The 25,223-nt window shown below is 40.6% G+C and overlaps 2 protein-coding genes across 6 annotated transcripts in view; one reads left to right on the plus strand and one right to left on the minus strand.

The window, feature by feature from the left end:
• The window catches only part of NOPCHAP1 (NOP protein chaperone 1), a 99,924-nt gene that overhangs the window by 60,938 nt on the left and 13,763 nt on the right, over nt 1-25,223 (plus strand). The window contains exon 6 of one of the 2 annotated variants that reach the window (XM_063615199.1): nt 1,667-2,285. The exons of the other annotated variant lie outside the window; for it this stretch is intronic. The gene's annotated coding sequence lies outside the window, so the exon portion shown is untranslated. Of the gene's footprint in view, nt 1-1,666; nt 2,286-25,223 lie in introns of those variants that run through there. 2 annotated transcript variants of the gene reach the window in all.
• Nucleotides 1-25,223, minus strand: part of ALDH1L2 (aldehyde dehydrogenase 1 family member L2) — a 61,065-nt gene that overhangs the window by 27,147 nt on the left and 8,695 nt on the right. For 2 of the 4 annotated variants that reach the window (XM_055235966.2, XM_063615194.1), the window contains exons 2-13: nt 23,187-23,331; nt 20,705-20,939; nt 18,865-19,030; nt 16,731-16,832; nt 15,454-15,543; nt 13,429-13,563; nt 12,151-12,276; nt 11,507-11,598; nt 8,321-8,468; nt 3,045-3,164; nt 2,321-2,448; nt 141-291 (exon numbers count right to left, since the gene is read on the minus strand). In XM_055235966.2, the coding sequence (XP_055091941.1) occupies nt 141-291; nt 2,321-2,448; nt 3,045-3,164; nt 8,321-8,468; nt 11,507-11,598; nt 12,151-12,276; nt 13,429-13,563; nt 15,454-15,543; nt 16,731-16,832; nt 18,865-19,030; nt 20,705-20,939; nt 23,187-23,331 (1,638 nt within the window). Of the gene's footprint in view, nt 1-140; nt 292-2,320; nt 2,449-3,044; nt 3,165-8,320; nt 8,469-11,506; nt 11,599-12,150; nt 12,277-13,428; nt 13,564-15,453; nt 15,544-16,730; nt 16,833-18,864; nt 19,031-20,306; nt 20,492-20,704; nt 20,940-23,186; nt 23,332-25,223 lie in introns of those variants that run through there. The other 2 variants (XM_063615195.1, XM_055235969.2) reach the window with 2 other exon arrangements.

A 25,223-nucleotide genomic window follows, 5' to 3' on the forward strand; every position in this document is an offset into this window, starting at 1 on the left:
GCAGCATAAAATGGACCGAGACAACCCTGTTATGTTGGTGTAAAAAAATCTACATAAAAAGAGGATCTGACACAGTGCCTGGTACAAACTAATCAATGTCAGTCCATTTTTCTTTCAGAACAAATAATATTTGTGCTTACCTGAATTTTGTCACACCAGCCAGCAAAATATCTGAATGTTTGCACAGACATTCCAATGTGTGTCTTCAGGGCCAAGGTATAGACAGCTCCTGAATCAAGGGCTTCAATAGTTGCCAGCTCTTCTTGGTTCTCTTCCAGTAGGTCTGCAAGTCTGTGTGGTCAGTGAAAGAAATAAATTCAACAAGTATTGATTGAGCTCCTGTCACATATGATGCAGTATCCTAAGGACGGAGAATTCAGAGGTAAACACATATGGATCAGATCTCTGCCCTTATAGAGATCATGGTCCAGTAGGAAAGAAAGACATTAAACAAATATTTTCATAAATAATTTGTTTCAAGAATTACAAAGGAGAAGCAGAGGGTATTGGAAGCGTATATAACTTGCCTCATCTATGTGTAAGAGTAGAACAATGACTGATCCAGGACCAGTCATTGGAACCACATTCCCAGAACCCACACTTCTGAGAACCCATGAACATTTGAGAATTTCCAGTTGGCACAAAAATATTTCCAACACTAACTGCAGAGACAAGATAGCAACGTACACAATGAATTACAAACACTACGACAGATTTCTGTTTGGTGTTCGGTTTTATGGGAAGGTAAGTGCAGGACTGTATAATGACTATGATACAGTAAAAATTCATCTTTTGCATTCAACTTCTCTATTTATTTTTCTTCTGTATTTGCAGTGGTTCTCTGAGCTGCTCCTTTGGGGCCACTCTGGAGTCCAGCTTGAAATCCCCCTCCCACAATCTTTGTTCCAGATCTTGCTTGTATCAGTTCGTTCTCACGCTGCTAATAAAGACATACGCAAGACTGGGTAATTTATAAAGGAAAGAGGCAAGAGAGCATGTGCAGGGGAACTGCCCTTTATAAAACCATCAAATCTCGTGAGACTTATATACTTTCATGAGAATAGCACAGGAAAGACTTGCCCCCATGATTCAATACCTCCCACTGGGTCCCTCCCATGACACGTGGGAATTATGGGAGCTACAATTCAAGATGAGATTTGGGTGGGGACACAGCCAAATCATATCATTGCTCTAAGAGATCTATTGATCTAGGTCCAATACTGGATTTTAGGTATACAGCAAATGGAATTTATGATTGAATCTAATTACTCCTGGCATCCTTCATTACTGATTTATAATATTCTTCCCAGTCCTTATTATTTTTCTTCTTTGTTCCTGTTCCTTACACATCAAGTTGATATAAAATGTTTTTTTAAAACAACGGGATACTGGATATTCTCCACTTGCTGCTCTCTGTATCCATTCTCCACCCTGCTCTGTGACCTTGACCCTGGTGAATGACCTTTATAGATTACATCAACTGGCTCCCTTGCTCTCCCATTGGGCTTGGCCAGTGAGAGGCCACTGGGAGGCACCCACAGAATATTGGTGAACTGAAGGAAAAAGTGGCTGGGGAATTGGATTCCCTGGCTCCCTCGCCGATAGGCTGTGGTTCAGAAGCTGCCACGTCCCTCCACTGCAGTGTGGTTTTCTCCTATGTCTACAGATCTTGCCAGATTCCAGTAACAGCTCCTTCCGACCTTGAAGACATAGCAGCTTCCCCCTGCTGCTAGCCCTGCTTGGATGTTTCAGTATCCTTTATTGGATTTCTTTGACCTCGCCCATGTCTTTGTGAACAGTTCTTTATTAAACTTCTTTTCCAGCTGGGACCTGCCTGATGCAAGCAATACTAACATAATCAACATATATAGGATTTAATAAGTGTCAAGTAACAGAAGACATATTTCATATTAGGTGAATACTAGAATGTTTTGCAGGAATTTTTAAAATCTTGGCAATGTTAGTCAATATCCAAAGGTAGTAGACTTGCTTTGCTTTGCTTTTCTTGTCTTTTTTTTTTTTTTTTTTTTTTTGAGACAGAGTCTTGCTTTCTAACACAGGCTGGAGTGCAGTGGTGCGATCTCGGCTCACTCCACCCTCCACCTCCCAGATTCAAGCAATTCTTCTGCCTCAGCCTCCTGAGTTGCTGGGACTACAGGCACGTGCCACCACTCACGCCTGTAATCCCAGCACTTTGGGAGGCTGAGGCGGGCGAATCACCTGAGGTCAGGAATTTGAGACCAGCCTGGCCAACATAGTGAAACCCTATCTCTACCAGACTTACTTTTCTAAAAAATAAAAAAATAAAAAATAGAAATACCTGTACATCAATCTTCCTCTTTCTCTTGCATTCATTCTTCCCCATTCACCGTTTTCAAAAGCATCTTTTGCTGCTGCTACTGCTTTATCAACATCCGCCAAAGAAGCATAGGATACTTTGCATATTGTCTATTTCAAAGTAAGTAAAAATAGGTCACATGAGAGATATGAAATTATGGTTCTTGAAATTAATATTGTATTAATAGAAAAAATAGAGTATTACTGATTTTAAAAAAATGTTATGATGAGAAATGAGTATATCCAGTACTACGGTAAAGAAAAAGAACATTTTTAATATGAAAATTGTGAACGAGAAATTTGGTACTTCTCATATCATACTACTTTATGGAAGAACACATTTAGGAAGATGTAAGACTCTGTAGTTCTTCCAGTGCCTTAGGAAAGCTGAATTTCTTGCCATGAGTCTTCGAAGTCTGGAAATTTTTTTCATATATATCTCTATGCAGATGAGTGCCTCTGGTGTGTATAGGTAAAGCTACCTGTCTAAATTTATCATAAATGTTCTATAAAATAGGTTACTACAGTTAATAGCAGCTGGTATCAGAATTGAGTCATTGAAAGAAAAGCATGAAGTACATTTGTGTGAAGTGCTTAGAGACAGAGTGACAGAATAAAAGGGCTTCTTAAGACTGCCTCTTTTACAACGGTGTATTAACTAAAAATCCATGACCAGTGATCACTACTCACACTAAAGAATTACTCACAGATCCATCTGTTGGGTTGATAGTGTCGTAAGTCTTTCCATCGTCTGCATCTGTGAACTGTCCATTTATGAAACACTGGTACGGCATTTTTACCATCATTTCATTGACCTCCTTTGAAACCTGAAAGAATTATATTAATAGATTCAATGGATTTCCGTGTTTACCAATTTGATGTCAAACAGCAATAAAGAAGCATAGTCATGAATGCAGAGGGAGAAGTCAATGGAATTCTAGTTCCAGCCATACAGAAGACATGCATATGTGAGATTTGGGCCTCAAGATGCTTGCCTTGGCCACTGGGGCAGGAGGTTAGAAGCTGGGAAGACGGAAGTGCTTTAGGCCAGGCTTTATACAGATTTCAGATCTTCTTTCTTAACAGACAGTTAACTCACAAGACCTCTAGATAATGGAAACACCACCATCTAGTGGCAGCATTGGTGGAGCGCAGCTATTGATTTCATTGAAATCATTGAAAATGCCTTTGTCAATAGGTTTCCTTTTACACTGGTGCCATTTTAAGTTTGCTTTCCTTAAGTTCCTCTCGGTTTTCACTTTTTGTCTGTTACACATGTGTGGCCTAAATTGTACTCTCTGCTAGTGGCTGGCAAGCAAATTGAGGTTAGTCAATGAACTTTGATGAGGATCAGTTTTTTTCAACAATGCAATGGGGATAATGATACTGCCTTCATACAGTTATTGTGAAGAAAAACTGAGGTAATATATCAATGCAAGGTATTAAAAAGGAAATGTAATTATTTAAGAAATTATTTCACAGAGAGGAATTGTCAGTGCTTTAAAAAGAAACAAAAAATAGCAAGAAGGTCTCTTGCCATTTCCCACACTGAGTGCTCATGATCTATGAGCTATTTCCATTGTGTTTATGTGGGATATAATGTAGGAAATTTCATGGGAATTGATGTGTTCAGTCTCTACAAACAGTCCACTTTTCTAAAATTATCATTCTGGGAATATGCTGAATGTCTTACATATAACACCTAGTTTGATTCTCGTAACAATTCTTTGAGGTAGATATTATCATTATTATATAATATATTATCATTATATAATATTATTACCCTATAAATCGGGTGATATGAGTCAAGTAACAGAAGACATTTCATATTATGTGCATACTAGAATGTTTTACAGGTAATAATAATTACCCAATCTATAGGGTAATAATAATATTATCTAATAACATCCACCACAGAGAGTTGTTGGGAGAATCAAATTATATACTCTATAAATAGGGTAAAAATAATGTAGGAAATAATAATAATGGAGGTAATAATAATGGAGGGTAATAATAGGAGCAAACTGTGGCTTAGGGAAGTTAAGTAACTTGCCCAAGGTCACATAGCTAGTAAGCCATGCTACTTGGATTCAAACTTATGTTGGTCTGACTCCAAAATTCATGTTCTTAACCAGATAATGCTAAACTGCTTTTCAGATTTGCCTAATTCTTATTAAAAACAAATGGGTGAGAAGCACTTCTGGGACAGTAAAGTAAGGACCTCTGAAAATCCACTCCTTCATAAAAGCAATGAGAACACTAGAAAATATTGTTAAAAATCACTTCTCTCAGAACTCTGGAAATTAACCAAAGGCTTACAATAATCCATTTCAAGAAGAATAGCTGAATCACAGTAAGAAAAGTGAGCTTTATGGTGTATTAACTGCCTTATTCCCATCTTTCTCAAAAGCTCTGCAATAGCCTTGAAAAACCAACATCATTGCAAGTATGGTAGCTGTGAAAACCAGCAGCCTAGTGGCCCCTGGTAGGGATGAAATGGGTCTGGAGCTCTTCACAAGCCTCATCCCAAAGAACTGTTACTATTTGGCCTGCCTGGCAGCTCCCTGAAAAGCTCCACTCTCAGAGATTTTCTATTTTTAGAGGCAGGGTCTCACTGTGTTATCCAGGCTGGAGTGTAGTGGCTACTCACAGGTGTGATCAAGTGCATCACAGCCTCAAACTCCTGGACTCAAGTGATCCTCCTGCCTCAGCCTCCTGAGTAGCTGGGGCTACAGGCATATGCTGCCATGCCTGGCTTGGGCTTGTCTTTATTTGATCTGACTCAGAGCTTGTTATGCACAAACAGCCCTATTTCTGGGACATTGGTCAAAAATAATCAGTGGCAATTATTTAATATTGCAGCTGCCCGCAGCCACTAAAAAATGGCTGACCAAAAAACTTAAGAGGAATAACTGGGAATGAGATATCCGTAAGAGGCATTGAAAAGCTCTGACATATTCCTGGGAATCCAGAAGACCGATATACAAGCAGGGCTTGTGCATGTGCCCAGAAAAGACCTCAGAAGGCCCTTATCTCTTAACTCTGGATGACTTTGAGGCTCTGTGCAGGCAGGAAGTGTGAAGGTAAGGCAGAGTTGTAAACTGCCTGCTGGAGCACTGAAGGTATATCCCAGCACACACACAGAGCCCCCTCACAAATGCTGGGAGACTTACTGGCTCAAGGTGTCTAAGAAAATCTATGCCCAATCATTATATGACCATTAAGGTAACTGAACAGAGACTTCAGTAGTGGCAAACAATAAAAAATAAAGACTTTACAGAATTATCAAGTCATTGAACAACAACAACAAAAAGCAGCAGCAGCAACAGCAACAAATGTCGTGAAGGGAGATGGGGAGAAGGTCTGCCTTCTGGAGTTACCACATTCTATTATTTTAAATGACCACCTTTCAACAAAAGATTACAAGACGTGCAAAGAAACAGGAAAGTATGGCCTATAGACAAGTGAAAAAAAAGCAGCTAATAGAAACCATCCCTAGAGAAGCCTAGACATTGGATTTGCTAAAGAAAGATTTTCAATAAGCTTTTGTAAATATGTTCAATGAACTAAAGGAAACCATGTCTAAAGAATTAAAGGAAAGTAAGAGAATAATGTCTTGCCAAACAGAGAATATCAATTAAGAGATAAAAATTACTTTAAAAAGAACCAAATAAAAATGCTTAAGTTGAAAAGTACAATAACTGAAATAAAAAATTCACTAGAGGGACCCAGTAGCAAATTCAAGAAGGTGAAAAAGCCTGAACAACAGGAAGGAATAAGAATAAAGAAAAATGAACAGAGCCTCAGAGATTTATGGGATACCATCAAGTATACCAACATATGCATAAAAGGAATCCCAGAAGGAGAGGAGAATGAGAAGGGAAAGGAAAAATATTTGAAGAAAGAATAGCTGAAAATTTCCTAAATTTGATGAAAAACATTAACTTGCACATTTCAAGAATGCACAATCCAAGAAGCTCAACAAATTCTAATGGGAAAATTCAAAGCCTCCACACCTAGACACATCATAACAAATTATCAAAAGACATAGAGGAAATCTCAAAAGCAGCAAGAGAGAAGGAACTCATCATACAAAAGAGTCCTTAGTAAAATTAACAGTTGACTTATCAGAAACCATGAAGGCCAGAAGGCAATATGATGAAATATTTAAAATGATAAAAGAAAAATACTATTCAAAAATTCTATACCCAACAAAAATATCCTTCAGAAATGAAGGAGAAATTAAAACATTCCCAAATGAACAAAAACAGAAAATTGATTGCTAGTATACCTGGCCTACAAAAAGTACTGAGAAGAATCCTTCAAGTTGAAATGAAAGGACACTAGACAATTAACTTGAATACACATGAAGAAATAAAGAGTACTGGTAAAGGTAACTACATAGGTAAATATAAACATTGGTATAAATATATTTTTTAACTCTATCTCATTAAAAATACAACTTCATAAAGCAATAATTATAAAATTGTGTTAGTGTGCTCGATGCATAAAGACATAATTCATATGACAATAATGGCACAAATTAGGGGAGTATGCAACAACTATGTTACAGCAAAGCTTTCCTATACTATTAAGTTGGTGTTCATCTGAACTAGATCATTTTAAGAAAAAATGTTAATTATAATCCTCAAGGCAATCACTAAGAAAATAGCTTAAAAATACAGTTAAATTAAAAATAAGGGATTAAAAAGGCATACTAGACATATTTAACACAAAAGAAAGCAGTGAAGGAGAAATAGAGGAATAAAAAGGTGTCAGACAAGACACATAGAAAGCACAAGTGGTAAAAGAGCATAGATAAATTAGACTTCATCAAAATTAAAACCTGTTGTGTGTCAAAGGACACTCAAAGTTTTCAGCAAATCTACAGAATGAGAGAAAACATTTGCAAATCTTATATCTGATAAGGATCTAGTATCCAAAATATACGAAGGACTCTTAAGATTCAGCAATAAAAAGACAAGCCAGTTATAAAATGAGCTAAGGATTTGAAAGAACAGACATTTCTCCGAAGAAGAAATACAAATGCCCAATAAGTATATGACAAGATGTTCAACATCAGTGGTCATTAGGGAATACAAATCAAAACCACAATGAGATCCTGCTTTACACCCACTATGACAACTAAAAGAGAAAAGACAGATGAGAGCAAATATTGGCCCGGATATGAAGAAGTTGAAACCCTCACTCATTGGTGGGATTACATAATGGTGTAGCCACTTCAGAAAACAGTTTGGCAGTTACTCAAAAAAGCTAAACATAGAGTTACTGTATGACTCATCAATTCCACTCTTAGGTACATACCCAAGAGATTGAAAACATATGTTCATACAAAAACTTATATATGAATTTTCATAGCATTATTCATAATAGCCAAAAAGTAGAAACAACCCGAATGTACATCAACTGATGAATGGGTAAACAAACTGTGTTATATTTATACAATAGAATATTACTTGGCCAGAAAAACGGATGAAATGATGATACAACATGGATAAACCTTGGACACATTATGCTGAAAGAAAGAAGCCAGAAACAAAAAGCCACATGTTATATGATTCTATTTATATGAAATCTCTAAAATAGGCAAATCCACAGAGACAGAAAAGAGGTTAGCATTTTCCAGGAACTATCATGCTATCCAATTTTGGAATTTTTTTTTGTATGAGGTAGTCCTGGAAGAGTAAAGAATGACTGCCAATGGGTACAGGGCTTCTTTTTGGGATGATGAAAATGTTCCAAAATTGGATGGCATAATAGTTGCACAACCCTGTGAATATATTAAAAGCTACCCAAAATGCACATTTTAAAAGGGAATTTTATGCCATCTGAATTAGATCTCAGTAAAGCTGTTGTTTTTTAAAGGTCATAAATATAAAAACAAATGGGCAACAGGCACAGCAGTCTTTTACAGTGTATGGATCTCACTGATTCAGGGTTGCAATGTCAAGGAAAAGCTTACATAATCTACAACGAGCTCCGCCTCTTGATCTTCTCCTCTCAGTTTCCTCACGACCTTTTGGATAAAGTCTTCAAACTTGGTGGCCATATAGACATCTTCATTCTGCAACTGAAGCCCACCACATTTCTGTCTGATCTCTTCAACCAGCCTTAAAGTAAGAACCAGCTTTGCATTACTTAGATTTTTAAAGGGGGTTAGGAAGATTGTGTTATTTGCATTTGTCAAGTTGTTGTGAGGTAAGACTTACATCACCTGCCTATTTATAGCCTATGAGATCTTCTGTGATACTCATCAGAGCAATTGATAAGACTGGGGCAAGAAATTAAAAATATATCTGGAAAGACGGTGGCAGTTTTTTAAAACTTTATCCGTGACTAAAAAGAAATCAAGGCAAAAATATTTAATTACTTATAAGCAAGGTAGGAAGGATCATATAAAGTCAACTCCTTTCCTTTCATATATACTCAAGGAATAAGAAACAAAGACACTTTCCTAACTAAAGATTATGAGAAATGAATGTCATATTGTAGACTATTTTCTCTAAATTACAAGTATAAGATGGACATTTGTTTGTATTACGTAGTTAACATAAGTACTAGCTAGAACCATATGCAGTAGGTCAATATAATTTTTGAAGTCCTTTCCAATCCTTTGATTTCCACTGTTAGTTCGTCAAATTACAGCTGTTATCTGACATTTCTTGAATAGCAGTGGTGTATGAGGTACAGTGTAGAAAGTCCACCATGGTTGTGGTTCAATCATTTATTCTCTAAAAGAGATGATACCTTTGTAATCAAGATAATAATATCAGATGATTATGGTGAGCCAGACACTCAAACAGAAAATGAGTAATTCCTGCAGGAGTATCTTGCTAGCAAAAAAAAAAAAAAAAAAAAAAAAAAGAATAATACAGTACTGGCCGGGTACGGTGGCTCACATCTGTAATCCCAACACTTTGGGAGGCCGAGGCGGGTGGATCATGAGGTGAGGAGATCGAGACCACCCTGGCCAACATGGTGAAACCCCGTCTCTACTAAAAATACAAAAATTAGCTGGGCGTGGTGGCATTTGCTTATAATCCCAGCTACTTGGGAGGCTGAGGCAGGAGAATCGCTTGAACCTGGGAGACGGAGGTTGCAGTGAGCCAAGATTGCGCCACTGCACTCCAGCCTGGCAACAAAGCGAGACTGGCCGGGCGCGGTGGCTCACGCTTGTAATCCCAGCACTTTGGGAGGCCGAGGCAGGCGGATCACGAGGTCAGGAGATCGAGACCACGGTGAAACCCCGTCTCTACTAAAAAAATACAAAAAATTAGCCGGGCACGGTGGCGGGCGCCTGTAGTCCCAGCTACTCGGAGAGGCTGAGGCAGGAGAATGGCGTGAACCCGGGAGGCGGAGCTTGCAGTGAGCCGAGATTGCGCCACTGCACTCCAGCCCGGGCGACAGAGCGAGACTCTGTCTCAAAAAAAAAAAAAAAAACAAAAAACAAAAACAAAGCGAGACTCTGTCTTAATAATAATAATAATAATAATACAGTACTGTGTGTGATGTACCAGGTGTGATGGCTCATGCCTGTAATCCCAACTACTAGGGAGGATGAGATGAAAGGATGGCTATCCCGGGAGTTCAAGGCTGCTGGTACAAGTGAGCTGTGATCACACCACTGCACTCCAGCCTAGGCGATAGAGTGAGGCCCTATCTGTAATAATAATCATCATAATATGGTATTGAAATACTTAGTTAAGCTAATTAGAAGTTTCTGAGAACTCATGAATCACAGCTGAGAAATCTATAATTTGAGGAGCCGAAACTCTTGACTTTTGAAAACACTATGTGCTCTTGAAATGATTGTTTTTGATTTCTGGAATAAAACTTCCATGAATAAAGGGACCTTGTCTAGTTTACACTGTATCCCCAGTGCTAAAACTGTTCCTGACATGTAGTAAGTGTTCAGTCAGTGTTGTTAAGTAAATGAGTGAGTAGATAGAATATTCATCAGAAACATTGCTTTGTCAATATGAAGGATTTTGTCAAGAGGAGGAACATTTTTGCCTTGTTTAATTAGTGAATGGCCACAATGTGGCCTGGGATCAAATCCTCTTAGCTTCTATTCTCTGTACCCACCATCAAGGGACTGCACAGTCCCTGGTGAGCTCCAGCTGTCTCGTTATCCCAGTTACTCGAAGAAAAACACCTCTGAAAGATGCTGCACCAGTAGGATCCTGGTCCAGTTTCCTTGCGATAGAGGCTTTCTGGGACTCCAGCCCTTTCAACTTGCTCTAAACCTCTGTGGAGAAATTCTGACTATTGGGTGATTACACTTGTCCTTGCAAGTAGCCTGATAACCCTCATTCTAGATCTATCTTACTGGGTAATTTATGGGGGGGTGAGGGTAGGAGAAAAAAGATTTGGGGGAGAGCATAATTAATATCAGATATCAGATATTCTGGTAATATTATTAATATCAGGTATATTATTCAGACAATATTCTGGATCAGGCTGCGTAGGAAATTCAGTGTTAGCATTCTCACCCAGAGCTTCTCAATTCTGATGTCATATTGGAGGAAAATTAGCTAAGAAACTGTAAGGACAAATTTTTAAAAGGTGCAAACAATTCTAAGGGTTGCTTTTTTAGGTATACAGAAGATATGCAAACAACTTCTGGTTAGCAACAAAGGGAAATAAACAGATATATCTGCTTGACCATGGAAACAACAGCAAAAAAGATGAAGAATAAGGATGTGTTGGCCGGGTGCGGTGGCTCACACCTATAATTCCAGCACTTTGGGAGGCCCAGGCAAGTGGATCAGCTGAGGCCAGGAGTTCGAGACCAGCCTAACCAACATGGAGAAACCCCATCTCTACTAAAAATACAAAATTAGCCAGGTGTGGTGGCGCATGCCTGTAATCCCAGCTACTCGGGAGGCTGAGGCAGGAGAATCGCTTGAACCTGGGAGGCGGAGGTTGCGGTGAGCCGAGATCACACCATTGCACTCCAGCCTGGGCAACAAGAATGAAACTCCATCTCAGAAAAAAAAAAAAAAAAAAAAAAAAAGATGTGTCATAGATAGGTATGATAAGGTAATCACATCCACAACAAAGGATGTGTGTGGATTTCACTGTCAAAGCCAAAGCCAAAATCTCTAGTGAGGGAATCCCTAGTGAGTCAATAAGGTCATGGTTTTACCTGGCAACATCCATTGAGCTTGCTCCAGATTTAAAGAAGTCTGTTGAGTCTTCAATAATGGGGACATTGCTTAAAATTCCAGCCCAGATGACCTACACAAAAAGGAAACTCTTATGAGGGAAGTGCCATGTAGAACAATGTGGCAGAGACTGGGCTAGCTCTTCACCAAACCAATTCCCTCTTCATCTTGTACACTCAGCTGTACACACAGCTGGACCACATTTCTCAGCACCTCTCCAAGTTAGAGGCAGCCAATGAAGAGGAGTGGAAGTGACCTGCACCACCCCAGTCCTAGCCCATGTAAACCTCCTCCACACCATTCTACATGCTCCTTTGCCCTTCTGGCTGTCTGGAATGGAGACGCCCCCCAGGGAGACCTTGAAAATAACAGAAACTGGGTTCCTGAATGACTTCACCCCTAACCCCCATGCCAACCTGGAACTGCCTTGGATGACTTAGGTGAAAAATCATTTTGTATATACTGTGTTTGAGCATATGAATTTGGAGGTTGATTTCCTCTTGCAGCTAATACAAAAAAAGAGGAAATAAAGTTCTGATCCCACTACTTTGAGGACTGATGGTACCAGTTATGAACATGCTTGTTTTCCAAGGTAACAGTAAGATTTAAGTCATCATGTGTTCACCTTGATGGTCTCTGCCACTTTCACCTCTTCAGCTGTCAGTTCTACCACTGACGTCTCACCCGCTGAAAAGTACTGAGAGGCAGGGATCATTTTTCCATCTTCAAACTGCAGATTTCTCACCATCAGCTACAAAATAGCAACAAAACAAGCATAAAAATTGAGGATTGAGACAATACAAAAGTGAGGCTGGTGGGAGGAGTCCTATAGATTATATGCATATAAGGGCAAGTTTATTTGGAAAAATACAAAAATATGGATTAAAAGCATCCACCATTATGTGTAAAGGGCTGAAATGGCACTTGAATAATGGCAGCAGAAAGGAAAAAGTGAGGTTTAGGGATAGGTACATCTCAAAATGGAAAATAAGTCCTGGAAAATTTGACACTTGGTTGTAGGTATTTGAATTAGAATCTATTATGAAAATAACAGACACCACTAGTGCTGCTGCAACTCTGCAGCTGCTGCCTCTGAGCACTTGCCCTGCACCATGCTCAAGAATGCATGCATAAGTGCTTGCTTCGGCAGCACATATACTAAAAAAAAGAATGCATGCATGTGCTGAAGGATCTTACCTAATTTCATAAAAGCCAATGTAGGTGGATGCCATTATTATTCCCATTTTACTGATGCAGAAAGGGAGGCTCAATGAGGTTCAGTAATTTGCTCAGTGCCACACAGATAGTAAGTAATAGAGCTGGGAGTAGAACCCGGAACTAGTGGGACTCTTAAGCCTACAGTCTGAACTGATTTATCCTGCAGCAACTGGAAAATATCTGTAAGCTACAAATTCCCTTTGCACGCTTAACTGGGAAGCTTCGCAAGGGCACACTGAGGCCCAGGGCCAACCCTCCTAAGCATAGGCAGTGTAGGTGGTGCCTGTCTGGTGGATCAGTGGCAAGGGGCATCTGAGAGGGCCACATCTGTTTCACTTGATCCTCCCAGAATCTGGTATTGGGAAGGCAGACAGACGAAATTCTCCTCTCTGTTATAAAGATGGCAAAGCAGACTCAAAGGGAAGAATCATCCTGCCCAAGACCAGAGAGTGGGAAGCAGGGATTCACATCCTTATCTCCCCACTGAATTCCAGCCTCTTTCCACTTTACACAAGGCAGCCTATGCAGATCTGTGGGGCCCATCTTGAGACACCTCATCTCCATCAGGGCACTCAGAGCTAGCTCCTCCCCAGCCAGCAATGGAGTGAAAGCTATTCCCTTAATAGCTTGGGTTATAGAAGAAAATCAAAAGGTTATTTCATAGGCAGCCATATTGAACACTCACTGCTTTTCCATCATTACCAAAAAGAACAAGTCCATTTTTGGTAACGAGACCAGGCTTCTTGGCACCTTTAATTTCCAGTGGTTCTCCAGGAGGCACAGAGCTATTCAGTAATGTCGAGCCATAGAAAGTGACCATCTAGTAAAGAGATCAAACACAGATTGTAAGATCAGGAGAAAAGCTGTTCATAGCGGTATGTATAAGCATCATTCTCTGCAAAAACGCTGAAGTTCATATTATCATCTGTAATAAAATTGAGACACCACAAAGGGAGAAACTGTCTCAAACATCCATAGAAATGACACGAGGCAAGAAATAGTCTGTGAATATGTCACTGGAGAGTCCAAAATACCCCACATCCAGGTGACATGAGTATGCACTTATCACATATTCCCATTGATACAAAGGTGAATGAGATCAAAAGCTCTCAGCCTTTATAGACTGAAGGTTGGGTTTGGGTGGTTGGGGAGGTGTTGGGGGTGGGCATCAGTGATGGGCAATGCACAGTGGTCACCAGACTATTACAGTGCAGGGTGATAAGTGATGAGAAGCACAGGGTGCTTTGTGAGTCCGTTCACGGAAAAAGGACTGGATCCAGACAGTAGCCAAGAGACTGACGCTGACCGAGTTATTATTGCAATTCTAGGATGATCAGTTATCGTTTATGGAACACTATTATGATTATGCTATAATGGTTTGTTGAATACTTACTCTAGGCCCAGGGCTAAGTATTTAAATGAGTTAACATGTATTAATTCTTTTTTTTTTTTTTTTTTTTTTTGAGACAGACTTGCTCTGTCACCCAGGCTGGAGTGCAGTGGTGTGATCTCACTGCAACCTCTGCCTCCTGGGTTCAAGTGATTCTCCTGCCTCAGCCTCCCAAGTAGCTGGGATTGCAGGTGCATACCACCACACTCTATTTTTAGTAGAGACAGGGTTTTGCCACATTGGCCAGGCTGATCTCGAACTCCTGACTTCGGGTGATCCTCCCACCTCGGCCTCTCAAAGTGCTGGTATTACAGGTGTGATCCACCATGGCCAGCCAACTCATTTAATCTTCACAATTATCCATAACGTAAGGGAGGCAGTATTATTAGTCCCATTTTACAATGAGGAAACCAAGGCACCCAATGGTTAAGAAACCTGCCCGAGGTTACATAGTAAATTTTCATAGAAGCATTCTGGCTTTAGATCGTGCACTCTTAACCATTAAATTAAACTCCCTCCCTTGGTCGCCCATCAAGCCCATGGATTTTTATTGGCACTTAGTATGTACCCGGACTCCTGCTTAACTGCTGAGATTGTCAAGACAATCACATGAAGCCCTTGCCCCTAAGGAGTTCACAGTCTAGTGTTGGGGGGAATAAAGAGACCCTCACAATATATGATGTGTGATGCCAGAGGTAGGCAGAGTGTTGCTGGAACCCAGAGAAGGGCCATCAGACCCTGCCAGGCTGGGCATGTGAGAGCAGGAAACCTCCTGGAAGAGGTGAAACCTGAGAGCCTGGGCTGAGTCAATTACCCATGGATAGAAGACCCTTCAGGCCCTGCCCACCTCTCCCGCCTCAGCTCTCCCCATGCCTGTCCTCACAGTCCAGACCCTGGCTTCACTGAACTCCTTTTGCAAGTCCTTGACCAGGTGCTGGAGTCTTATCTCTGGGGCTTCACCTACTTGTCTTGCTCTCAACCTGGTTAACTCTTCTCGAGCAAAGCAGTGAGCTTTTCTAGGAAGCCTTTCCTAATATGCCTGAGTCTCAGCCTCCATGATAGCCTTTATCTTACTGCACTGAGAGTGTTTATTCACTTCTCTGCACTCCCCATAAAACTGCAGGCTCCTTAGATCAGGCGCTGGATTTAGTGTCTGCTGCACAATAAATGCTCAATACATGCTGAGTAAAGGGGAGAGTGAATCACAGACCTGCCTCATGACCAAGGAAGAACCATGGGAAGCCCAGATTTATCTGTAATATCTCTTACAAAGGTAATAATCGGGGAGGGGGGTCGGGGGGAGTGGTCCCTAAAACATACCTGTCCATTTATCTCTGTCCAAGCTCCAGGGACTTTATCATGACCTCGAATCCAGTTATGTAAAACTTCGGCAGACTGGTCCCAAGAAATCTAGGAAGGCACAAAACACAGGCTGAGCCTCCTATGACTGTGAACCTCAAAGGCAATAAAAACGCTTCTTGTCATCAGAGGCAGAAACGAGTATGTTATTGGGAAGTAAAGGAATTTTTGCTTCTTAGTTTTATTTAGAGTAAGCATTTTGTCAGGTGGCTGATTTAGTAAAAAAGAGACTTTATTGAAGGAAAATAAAAAGCAGAAGGACAGTATGCTTTGTAAAGATGAAGTAGAGCGGGCTGTTGAGGGGAGGAGGCCAGTAGCTGTTGGAGAGTTTTATGTTGGGTTTTTGTTAGGTTGAACTTTTTTTTGAAGTTCCCACCTCTGTTAAGTCTCTGCCTCTTTTTTTTTTTTTTGTCTAGTTTGTGTCTATCTTAGCTCTCTGCTTTGTCTGCACCTAGATTTTGTCTCAGGTTTATGGGACCCTCCATATTATTAGTTGGTGTGTATGTGTAGGTTGGTGTTAAATATGAATATTACCTGATGTCTGTGTTGTTTACTATCGTCACCACAGGAAGGTTGTATAGTGGCCAAATCTATACCTACTGCATCTGTGTATTTTTTGGAATTTCTTTCTCTGCCCTAAGCTGTACTTATGGCTCCAGGTTTTTGTTTTTTGTTTTTTGAGACAGGGGTCTCGCTGTGTTGGCCAGTCTGGTCTCGTATGCCTGGCCTCAAGTGATCCTCCTGCCTCAGCCTCCCAAAGTGCTGGGATTACAGGCATGAGCCACTGTGCCCAGCACACCTAGCATGCCAGATGTTTTGAGGAATATCCCCTTTGCCCTTTTCATTAGCATGCAGCTAGCGATATTTTGACATTTTAACTGCAGAGCAAAGGATTGTTGGGCAGACTGCAGAGGCATTTCTGGGCATTTTTTATTTGCTTGTTTGTTTGTTTGCATAGTATCTCCTTTCTATGCGCATTTGACTAAGTGCGCACCCACTCCAGCATTAGAGATACTATTAATATGTAAATTTTCAGTGGTCTCCCAGACATGAGTCTTCCCAGACTTACTTTCTTTAGGGGACTCCCCTCTCCTGCGTATGTCTGGCTACCTGTCTACTCTAACAGGTAGGGCTAGGGCAGGCTGGCTTACCTTTTGGCAAGATCATAGTAGGTGGGGAACTACTGAAGGATAGAGGGCCGTGAACTCTGAGATGTGTTATTGAGTTGATATAAATACCTCAGCATTTTCCTTTTTCTGAATACCTTCGTATGTTGCCCCTTCTTCTGGCTGGGGTATACGAGGAGCTTTTCCGTCAGCTATGAGTTGGACAGCTTCTACCTAAGGCCAAAGACATCACCTGTGTTACAGCCCAATGATCAACAATGGCATTGTCTATTTGACTAAAGTTTCTGCATAACAGAATTCCTACCTATAAACCTGTTCAGAGAGTCAGGAGTATGATGATAACTACCATTTCTTCAGGTCCATCCTGACAAGCAGTGTGGTAGCTACTTTATGTAAAATAACCCTTGAAAACATAACATGAATCCTGCAAGGTGTATATTGTTATTCCTGTTTTACACCTGAGGAAACTGACAGAAAAAAGAGCTAAGCAAGGCCGGGCGCGGTGGCTCACGCCTGTAATCCCAGCATTTTGGGAGGCTGAGGCAGGTGGATCACGAGGTCAGGAGATTGAGGCCACGGTGAAACCCCGTCTCTACTGAAAATACAAAAAATTAGCCAGGCGTGGTGCTGGGTGCCTGTAGTCCCAGCTACTCGGGAGGCTGAGGCAGGAGAATGGCGTGAACCCAGGAGGCAGAGCTTGCAGTGAGCTGAGATCGCGCCACTGCACTCCAGCCTGGGCGACAGAGCGAGACTCTGTCTCAAAAAAAAAAAAAAAAGAAAAAGAAAGAAAAAGAACTAAGCAATTGGCTCAAGATCACAGAGAGAGCTTGTAAGTATCAGAAACAGGATTTGTATCCAGGTCTATCTATTGCCAGTCGAAGTCTGGACTCCCAAAAATGACTCCCTTGTTTAAACAAACTGCCACCTCTCTTGGTGATTCACTGGAAATGATAGGAATATAATGATAAAATAAGTCTTTGTGAGTTATTTTACTCATCATGATGATTCTAAAAAATGATACCTTATTGTATTTAATGAATTCAACTTGCTTTCTAGTTTAGGAGAGCTGGAATAAAAAAAGTTAAAATCTATCCATGAGCTTGATTGCCTTTGGGAGGTGTCCTGCATTTTCTTCTCTGTCATATTTATGTTTGCCTTGAGTTGAGAGCCTCCCATTTTCACTGCGAGGCCCACGTGAGTTCAAGTTCTCAGATTTCTCTCTAAGGACTCACAGCTGCTGACCAACCCACCCAAGAGCACATGGAGGGAACCACAGGGGAACAGAGCCAAGTTTACAGCTCATTCCACCCACCTCCATCTAGGCTATAACTAGGTCTAGAATCCGGGCTTCAGCAAATGTCACTGAACACACATAATGCTATGTTGATTGTAATGATCATTTTATGAGCACCTACCGTGGGCCAGCTGCTTTACACAAATAATGTCACTTAATTTCCACAACCGCCCTACAAGTCAGGTGGTATTATGCATGCTGTATAGATGAAGAAACCAAAGCTACAGAGGCTAAGTGACTTCCCCATGGTCATACAACAAAGAAGAGGTAGAATGGAAACTTGAGCTTAGGTCTTTCTGACATCAAAGCCCCACTCTCTTAATCATTAAATGATACAAGCAAAGCATTGCTCTCCTCTCTCCTAAATCAATGGCTACTACTGTATATAATCTTGCTAATTCTCTCACACTAGCTCTGAAAAAAAATTAAATGACATCAAAATTATCAGCTGGAGCTTTCACTGTTTGTGTAGGCTAATATTGCAATATTTTTATCTGATGGTATATATGTTTTGGGATTTTTTTTTTTACCCTAGAGTACCTCTAGATAAATACAGCAACACCAAATTTCACCCTGTTACAGAGGCTAATTTAAAGTACTTTTAAATTTCTACAACAAATTACGTAGCAAAATTTCTTAAGATTCTATATACTTCTTTACAATGCATTATAGGCAGAGTTGAAGATTCAAGTATTTGGCAAAAGGATGGAGCAGTTTAAATGCTACTGCATCCATTGGATCACTGCTCTCAGAAAAACAAGTCGACTAAGAAATTGAAAAGTTCAGCGTTCCATCCTAAATATACCATCCCATTAGTTTAAAAAAAATCGAATTTTGTTTTTAAACTTTGTATTTTTGGTGAAAATTCATATGGATAATTTCTTAATAAAAGAAAAAGTATTTTCAAAACTTTAAAGGTTTACTAAATTCTGGGTGGCAAAATATACTAACCATGGCCTTGATTCCTTCAGGAAAAAGAAACCGATTATAAAGTGCATCCACTGTATCATTGGGTTCAACATCACATGATCTCTGAAGAAGGATGGGTCCTGTATCCAAGCCATCATCAGCCCAGAAAACAGAAAACCCAGCTTTCTTATCTCCCATAATTAGAGTCCTGTGAAAAGAAGAATTTCAATTTAAAATGTTGGTTAACTATCATAAAGTGATGAATTAGGGATATTAAAGTATAAGATAGTTATAATGGAAAAGTAGACAATGAATGAAGCTACCATGAGAAATTAACAGTAGAACTGGGAGATGTCAGGGCTCATAAAAAGCAGTGCCTAATGGTACTGCTATTTTATATAATACACCTTCATATCTTGTCTGTCTTGTTAATGTATAGTAATGACTTGCAGTGAATTCAAAAAGGCATTGGAGTCTATCATTACTACCACTCATTGACTCCCAGGGATCGGCTTTCTACTTCAAGATCAAGTAATTTGCCTACCTGGGTCCAATTCCTACATCTTATTCTGTATTAGGCAGAATAAGAACAAAAGATAAAACAGGATACTCTGTGAAGGACAGAATATGAAGCTAATGTGAAGGACAGAGCTGATTATTAATTCAAGCTAATACAGAGAGAGTATGATGGTAGGTCAGCCATGTAATAATGTAAATATTTTTTACTTTTGAGCTATAAATCAAGACCTAAATCAACCCATCAATCACTAACTCTTCAGAAATACTAAGAAATTGACTGGCATTGCTATCAAGATCCTTGAAAATATTCATATGCTTTGATCCAATGATTCTGCATGTGGAAACAGTGTAAAGTGAGAAAAAGCACAAGTCTAAGTGCAAATATATCTACTAAATAATAGTGTGTTATTTATAAGAGCCAAAAAGAAATCAATCCATGTAATCAAAGTTTAAATACAACTAATATTTTTCATCACATTTAAACCAAGTGTAGGCTTCCAGCTTATTCCAACGACTTGACACAGGAATATTAGGAAGGTGTGCAGGTAAAGGAGAGAAGGCAGAAAGGGTAGGAAGGCCCACCTCAACCCACAGTGTTGTGTCCCTATGGTATTAGGTACCTACAATGTACCAGCCACTGTTCCTGACACTGGAAAATAGCAATACAAATGTTGTGCAAAGTCCCTTTCCTTAAGAAGCTTAGAGTTGAATGGGGAAGATGGACAATGAAGATGATCATTTCATCATTTCAAGTAATTACTTGATGGTTATTTCAAGTAATTCAGCATTTCCTGAAATGTACTTGAGATGCTCTATGCAAAAAAAAAGTTCTGTGGTCAAATAAGTTTGGGAACATTGTATATTCAGACTCCCTCTAGGGGATTATGATACTGACATTAAAGCCTGTATTAATAGCTCAAATGAATCCTGCCATTAAAAATCCGGCATAAACCAAACTTACTGACCATAAAACCTTTGTTTGCTGAATACCTAGTAACAGTCAATGGAGCTAGTACTCCATAGGCTATTCTTGGTAAATGCTGTCCTGGTTCACGCTGTATGTCTAGATCTCAGGGGAGTTCATGCAACAGTAGTAACCAATCGGGACCTCACAATTGTTCAAGCATGCCTAGTTTCTTGTCTTGATCACCTAGGTAAAAAACAGAAAGAATATAGGCAATTGAAATACACTCACCCTCTCTGTAATTAGAAAAGTCTCACTGGGTGTTCTGGCACACTCCTGAAATCTCAGCTACTTGGGAGGCTGAGGCAGGAGGATCATTTGAGGCCAGGAATTTGAACCCAGACTGGGCAACATAGCAAGACCCCATCTCAAAAAAAAAGTAAAAAGAAAAAATCTCACCAATTGATAGCAGAGGCTCCTCTGTGCCTGGGCAGGATGGATGGGTGATAAATGATAGAGCCATGCTTTGGACTATCAATTATATCCATGGGAATGAACTGAGTGCAGAAAGGGAGCACATTTAGCTCTGCACCCACGGATCTGTAGGCTTCTGCCACCTCTTTGATGGTCTTGCCCTTGACCCTCCATTTAGGAAGCTTGAACACAGGGGTCCCATCTTTCTCTGCAGCCAAAGCTGAGCATAAAAAAGAAGATTGCTTTTTAGAAGTTAGCCATAATTTTACATCACTATGAATTCACATATTGTAATTTTACAGTTTCATGAAATATTTACAAATAAAACATGGTGAAGAACAATTTAGATTGTGACTAGAATTTCACCTGTTGTAATCGGATCACACTAAGGTGATACATATCTATATACTTAAGGCATAATAAATTAGAACTGAAAAGTTTTTGGCTAGATGATACTTTAAGATTTTAATGAAAGCTTTTTCTTTTTTAGATCAAAAATGGTACCTTTATTACTGATACAACATTTTAAGAACATAGCTTTAGATTTGGAGGCATGTGCCAATACTTCACCCACCAATTTAACATACTCACCTCTGGCACAGTTGGAAAGCCATGAATCTCTTCCCTCTCTATACAGAACAAATTGTAGACCAGAACACATTCTCCCTGCCAAACAGGCAGATCCCAAAAGATGAGTAAGTGCTGAGCTGAGCTTTTCTACTTCCTTCTCCCAAATTCACCAAACAAATTAACAAAGGTGAGAGGCCAAGGAGAATACATGCTCAGCTCCTGCTAAGGGCTTGGCCTCCCTAAACAGACCAGAATCTCCTTCCTGAGAAGAGCGCTGTCCCCTCCCAAACAAATGGCTCCATCCTAATGCCATATGAAAATGGAATGGCCCACCAAAGTGCAAACAGCACAAGCCTATTTTTTTCATAATGAAATGTCATTTTTACTGTGTGCCTTATATCTTAAGTATTTATATATATATTTAAGTATACGGTTTTATATATAAGTAGTATATATATACATATATGTATATATATATAGTTTTTTTTTTTTTGAGACGGAGTCTCGCTCTTTCGCCCAGGCCGGACTGTAGTGGCACTATCTCAGCTCACTGCAAGCTCCGCCTCCCGGGTTCACGCGATTCTCCTGCCTCAGCCTCCGGAGTAGTATATATTTAAAAAATCAGTCAGGCACAGTGGCTCACACCTGTAATCCCAGCACTTTGGGAGGCCAAGGTGGGCGGATCACCTGAGAGCAGGAGTTCAAGACCAGCCTGGCCAACATGGTGAAACCATGTCTCTACTAAAAATACAAAAATTAGCCGGGTGTGGTGGTGGGTGCCTGTAAGCCCAGCTACTTGGGAGGCTGAGGCAGGAGAATTGCTTGAACCCGGGAGGTGGAGGTTGCAGTGAGCCGAGATCGTGCCACTGCACTCCAGCCTGGGCAACAGAGTTAGACTCTGTCTCAAAAAAAAAAAAAAAAAAGAAAACAAAGAAGTACTCTGCTGAGAGAGGCTGAGACATCCAGGTGTTGGGCTTCCGTTTCAGTTTTTGGCTGCCCCAGAGCTATTTTTGGCTGTCCTAGTTGACTATTCTCACAAGAATACTCAACTACTGTCATTAATGCTTCCTTATTATGAACCAGGCATAGTGTGAGCACTTTGTGTACATTAATATAATTTAATCCTCATAGCAGCCACGTGAGGTAGCTACCGCTGAATTGAGGCTTAGTAAGATTAAGTAACTTGTCCAAGGTCATACAGCTAGTAAGTGGCAGAATCAGAATTCATTCCTTGATTCCAGAACATATGCTGTTACCCACATGCTGTACCCACTTCCTCATACAGTTACTCTATAAGTGAGGTTGGTAGTTTTTCTTTTTCTGAGTTATGCCACGAGCCCAAATGGCCATGACCAATGGAAAGGGGGTCCTGACCCTGGGACCAGGCACCAAGGAAGAGTTCATTTCCCAGGATTCATTCTGAAAGGAAGTCTAAAAGTCATATGCTTGCAATTCTTCTGAAGTCCACGTATACGGCAGAGACTGCTAGTTGTCCCCCCTTCATCCTTTAGCAATGGATTCCCCTAGTTTAGCCGAACGCATAGCCACCCCAAATCAAATCTGTATTTCTCAGCCACTCTTGCAAATAGATGTGGCCTGTGACTAAGTTCTGGCCAATGGGATACAAGTGGGAGTAATATGTAGAACTCTGGATTACGCCCTTAATAAAAAGCTTTTCCCTGATTCCCACTCTTTTCCTTCCTGCTTGCTGGAATGCCAGTGTGATAGTAGGGGCTGAGGCAGCTACCTTGGACCATGAGATGGAAGTCCAGCATTGGTAAGGGCAAAACAACAAATAGAAGGAGCGTGTATTGTGATGAACACAGAGTTGCCACACCAGCTGATAGCCAACCCGGACCTGAGAATTCTTGACCCAGTCATCCCAAGATGCACTCACCCAGAGGGTCAGCTTTTCCATCCTTGTCTGGAACTGTGAACACCCCTACTACTCGGTGGCCCCCTTTGCGGAGGTGGCTATAGACTTCTTGTCCAAAGAGGCTCTGGCCAATTAGTGCCAACTTCAGCTTGTTTTTGAAGTAAACCTGTGAAACAATTCAATGATGAAGACATAAGCATGGAGAGAAGACACTGGATGAGGGTGAGGGTTAAAAAAATAGCTATTGGGTACGATGTTCACTCTTTGGGTATCAGGTACACCAAAAGCCCAGACTTCACCACTACTCAATGTATGTATGTAAGAAACCTATCCTTGGCCGGGCAGGTGGCTCATGCCTGTAATCCCACCACTTTGGGAGGCCAAGGCAGGTGGATCACCTGAGGTCAGGAGTTGGAAACCAGCCTAGCCAACATGGCGAAACCCTGTCTCTACTAAAAATACAAAAATTAGCCAGACGTGCTGGCACACACCTGTAATCTCAGCTACTCAGGAGGCTGAGGCAGGAGAATCTCTTGAACCCGGGAGGCAGAGGTTGCAGTGAGCCGAGATCGCACCACAGCACTCCAGCCTGAGTGACAGAGCAAGACTCTGTCTCAAAAAAAAAAAAAGAAAGAAAGAAAGAGGATAATCAGAGGGTCATGACTTCCTATGAGCTTCTCTCTTGGCAATGCCTCCACAGAACTCTCTCTACCTTACATTCTTCCATGTTAGCATGTGGCTCCACGGGATCTGAACTTAGGATGTTTATCCCCCTCCAATCTAAATGGGATTCGCTAATGTTCTGGCAAGTAATTCTCAATTAGTAAAGCCTCACTGAGAACATCTGTTTATGAAGAAATTTAATTTTCCCTTATTTCCCACTTTATTACAGGCATATATAACATCCTGTTTTTAGGCATGAACTTAATAAGGATACCAGATCACAACTTCCCTGTAATTGAGCAGATAACAAAACAAAGTTTTAACTAATTAAAAAAAAAATCCTAGGGTCAGCCAAACTTTCTATCCCCAAAGAACCTAATTAAGCTTCAACAAATACTTGCAAACAGATTAGCTCTGTAACAACAGCAAATTCACCTGCAGATAATGCATGGCTGACCATTTAATTTCCTCTTCTCAAGAAAATCAAAATGTCCTATATGCTGTCTTCAAATCCTATAACTAATGCTGTTGCTTGAAATAGAATCTACATGTTTGCCACCTTACAAAAATTTTGGCTTTACCACTTACCATTACCAATGCCAGATATTCAAGACATCTAAAATACTACTTTTAAAACACACAAGAGCCAAGAGACTGAGATGACTCAAATGTAATGTGCCGCTCAGCTGTCATCTGGTTATTTGGAGTTCAATTCCAGATTCAATCCTCTCTGAGAAAGACAGTATTTAAAGAAACCATGTTGGCCGGGCGCGGTGGCTCACGCCTATAATCCCAGCACTTTGGGAGGCTGAGTCTGGTGAATCACCTGAGGTCGGGAGTTCGAGACCAGCCTGACCAACATGGAGAAACCCTGTCTCTACTAAAAATACAAAAATTAGCCAGGTATGGTAGCAGGCATCTGTAATCCCAGCTACTCGGGAGGCTGAGGTAGGAAAATTGCTTGAACCCGGGAGGTAGAGTTTGCAGTAAGCTGAGATCGCGCCATTGCACTCCAGCCTGGGCAACAAGAGTGAAACTCCGTCCCCCCCACCCCCCCACAAAAAAGAAACCATGTCAGTATCTTTGGAAACACTACATTCATTGAAACACTTTCTGAGCTTTACTCTGAAGCTGAAGCTGAAGCTATAAAGGTGAGTTTCTAACACTGAGAAGTTTTCAGATTTCATGACTATAAATATGTTTATAATGAGTTAGCAAGATTCCAGAAAATTGGACTGAGATATTTTACTTTATTTATTTATTTTGAGGCAGGGTTTCACTCCATGGTCACCCAGGCTGGAGTGAAGTGGCACAATCTCGGCTCACTGCAGCCTCCGCCTCCCAGGTTCAAGTGAATCTCGTGCTTCAGCCTCCTGAGTAGCTGGGATTACAGGC

This window comes from Symphalangus syndactylus, chromosome 13, assembly GCF_028878055.3.
Source record: "Symphalangus syndactylus isolate Jambi chromosome 13, NHGRI_mSymSyn1-v2.1_pri, whole genome shotgun sequence".
In the NCBI taxonomy this organism is placed as follows: Eukaryota; Metazoa; Chordata; class Mammalia; order Primates; family Hylobatidae; genus Symphalangus; species Symphalangus syndactylus.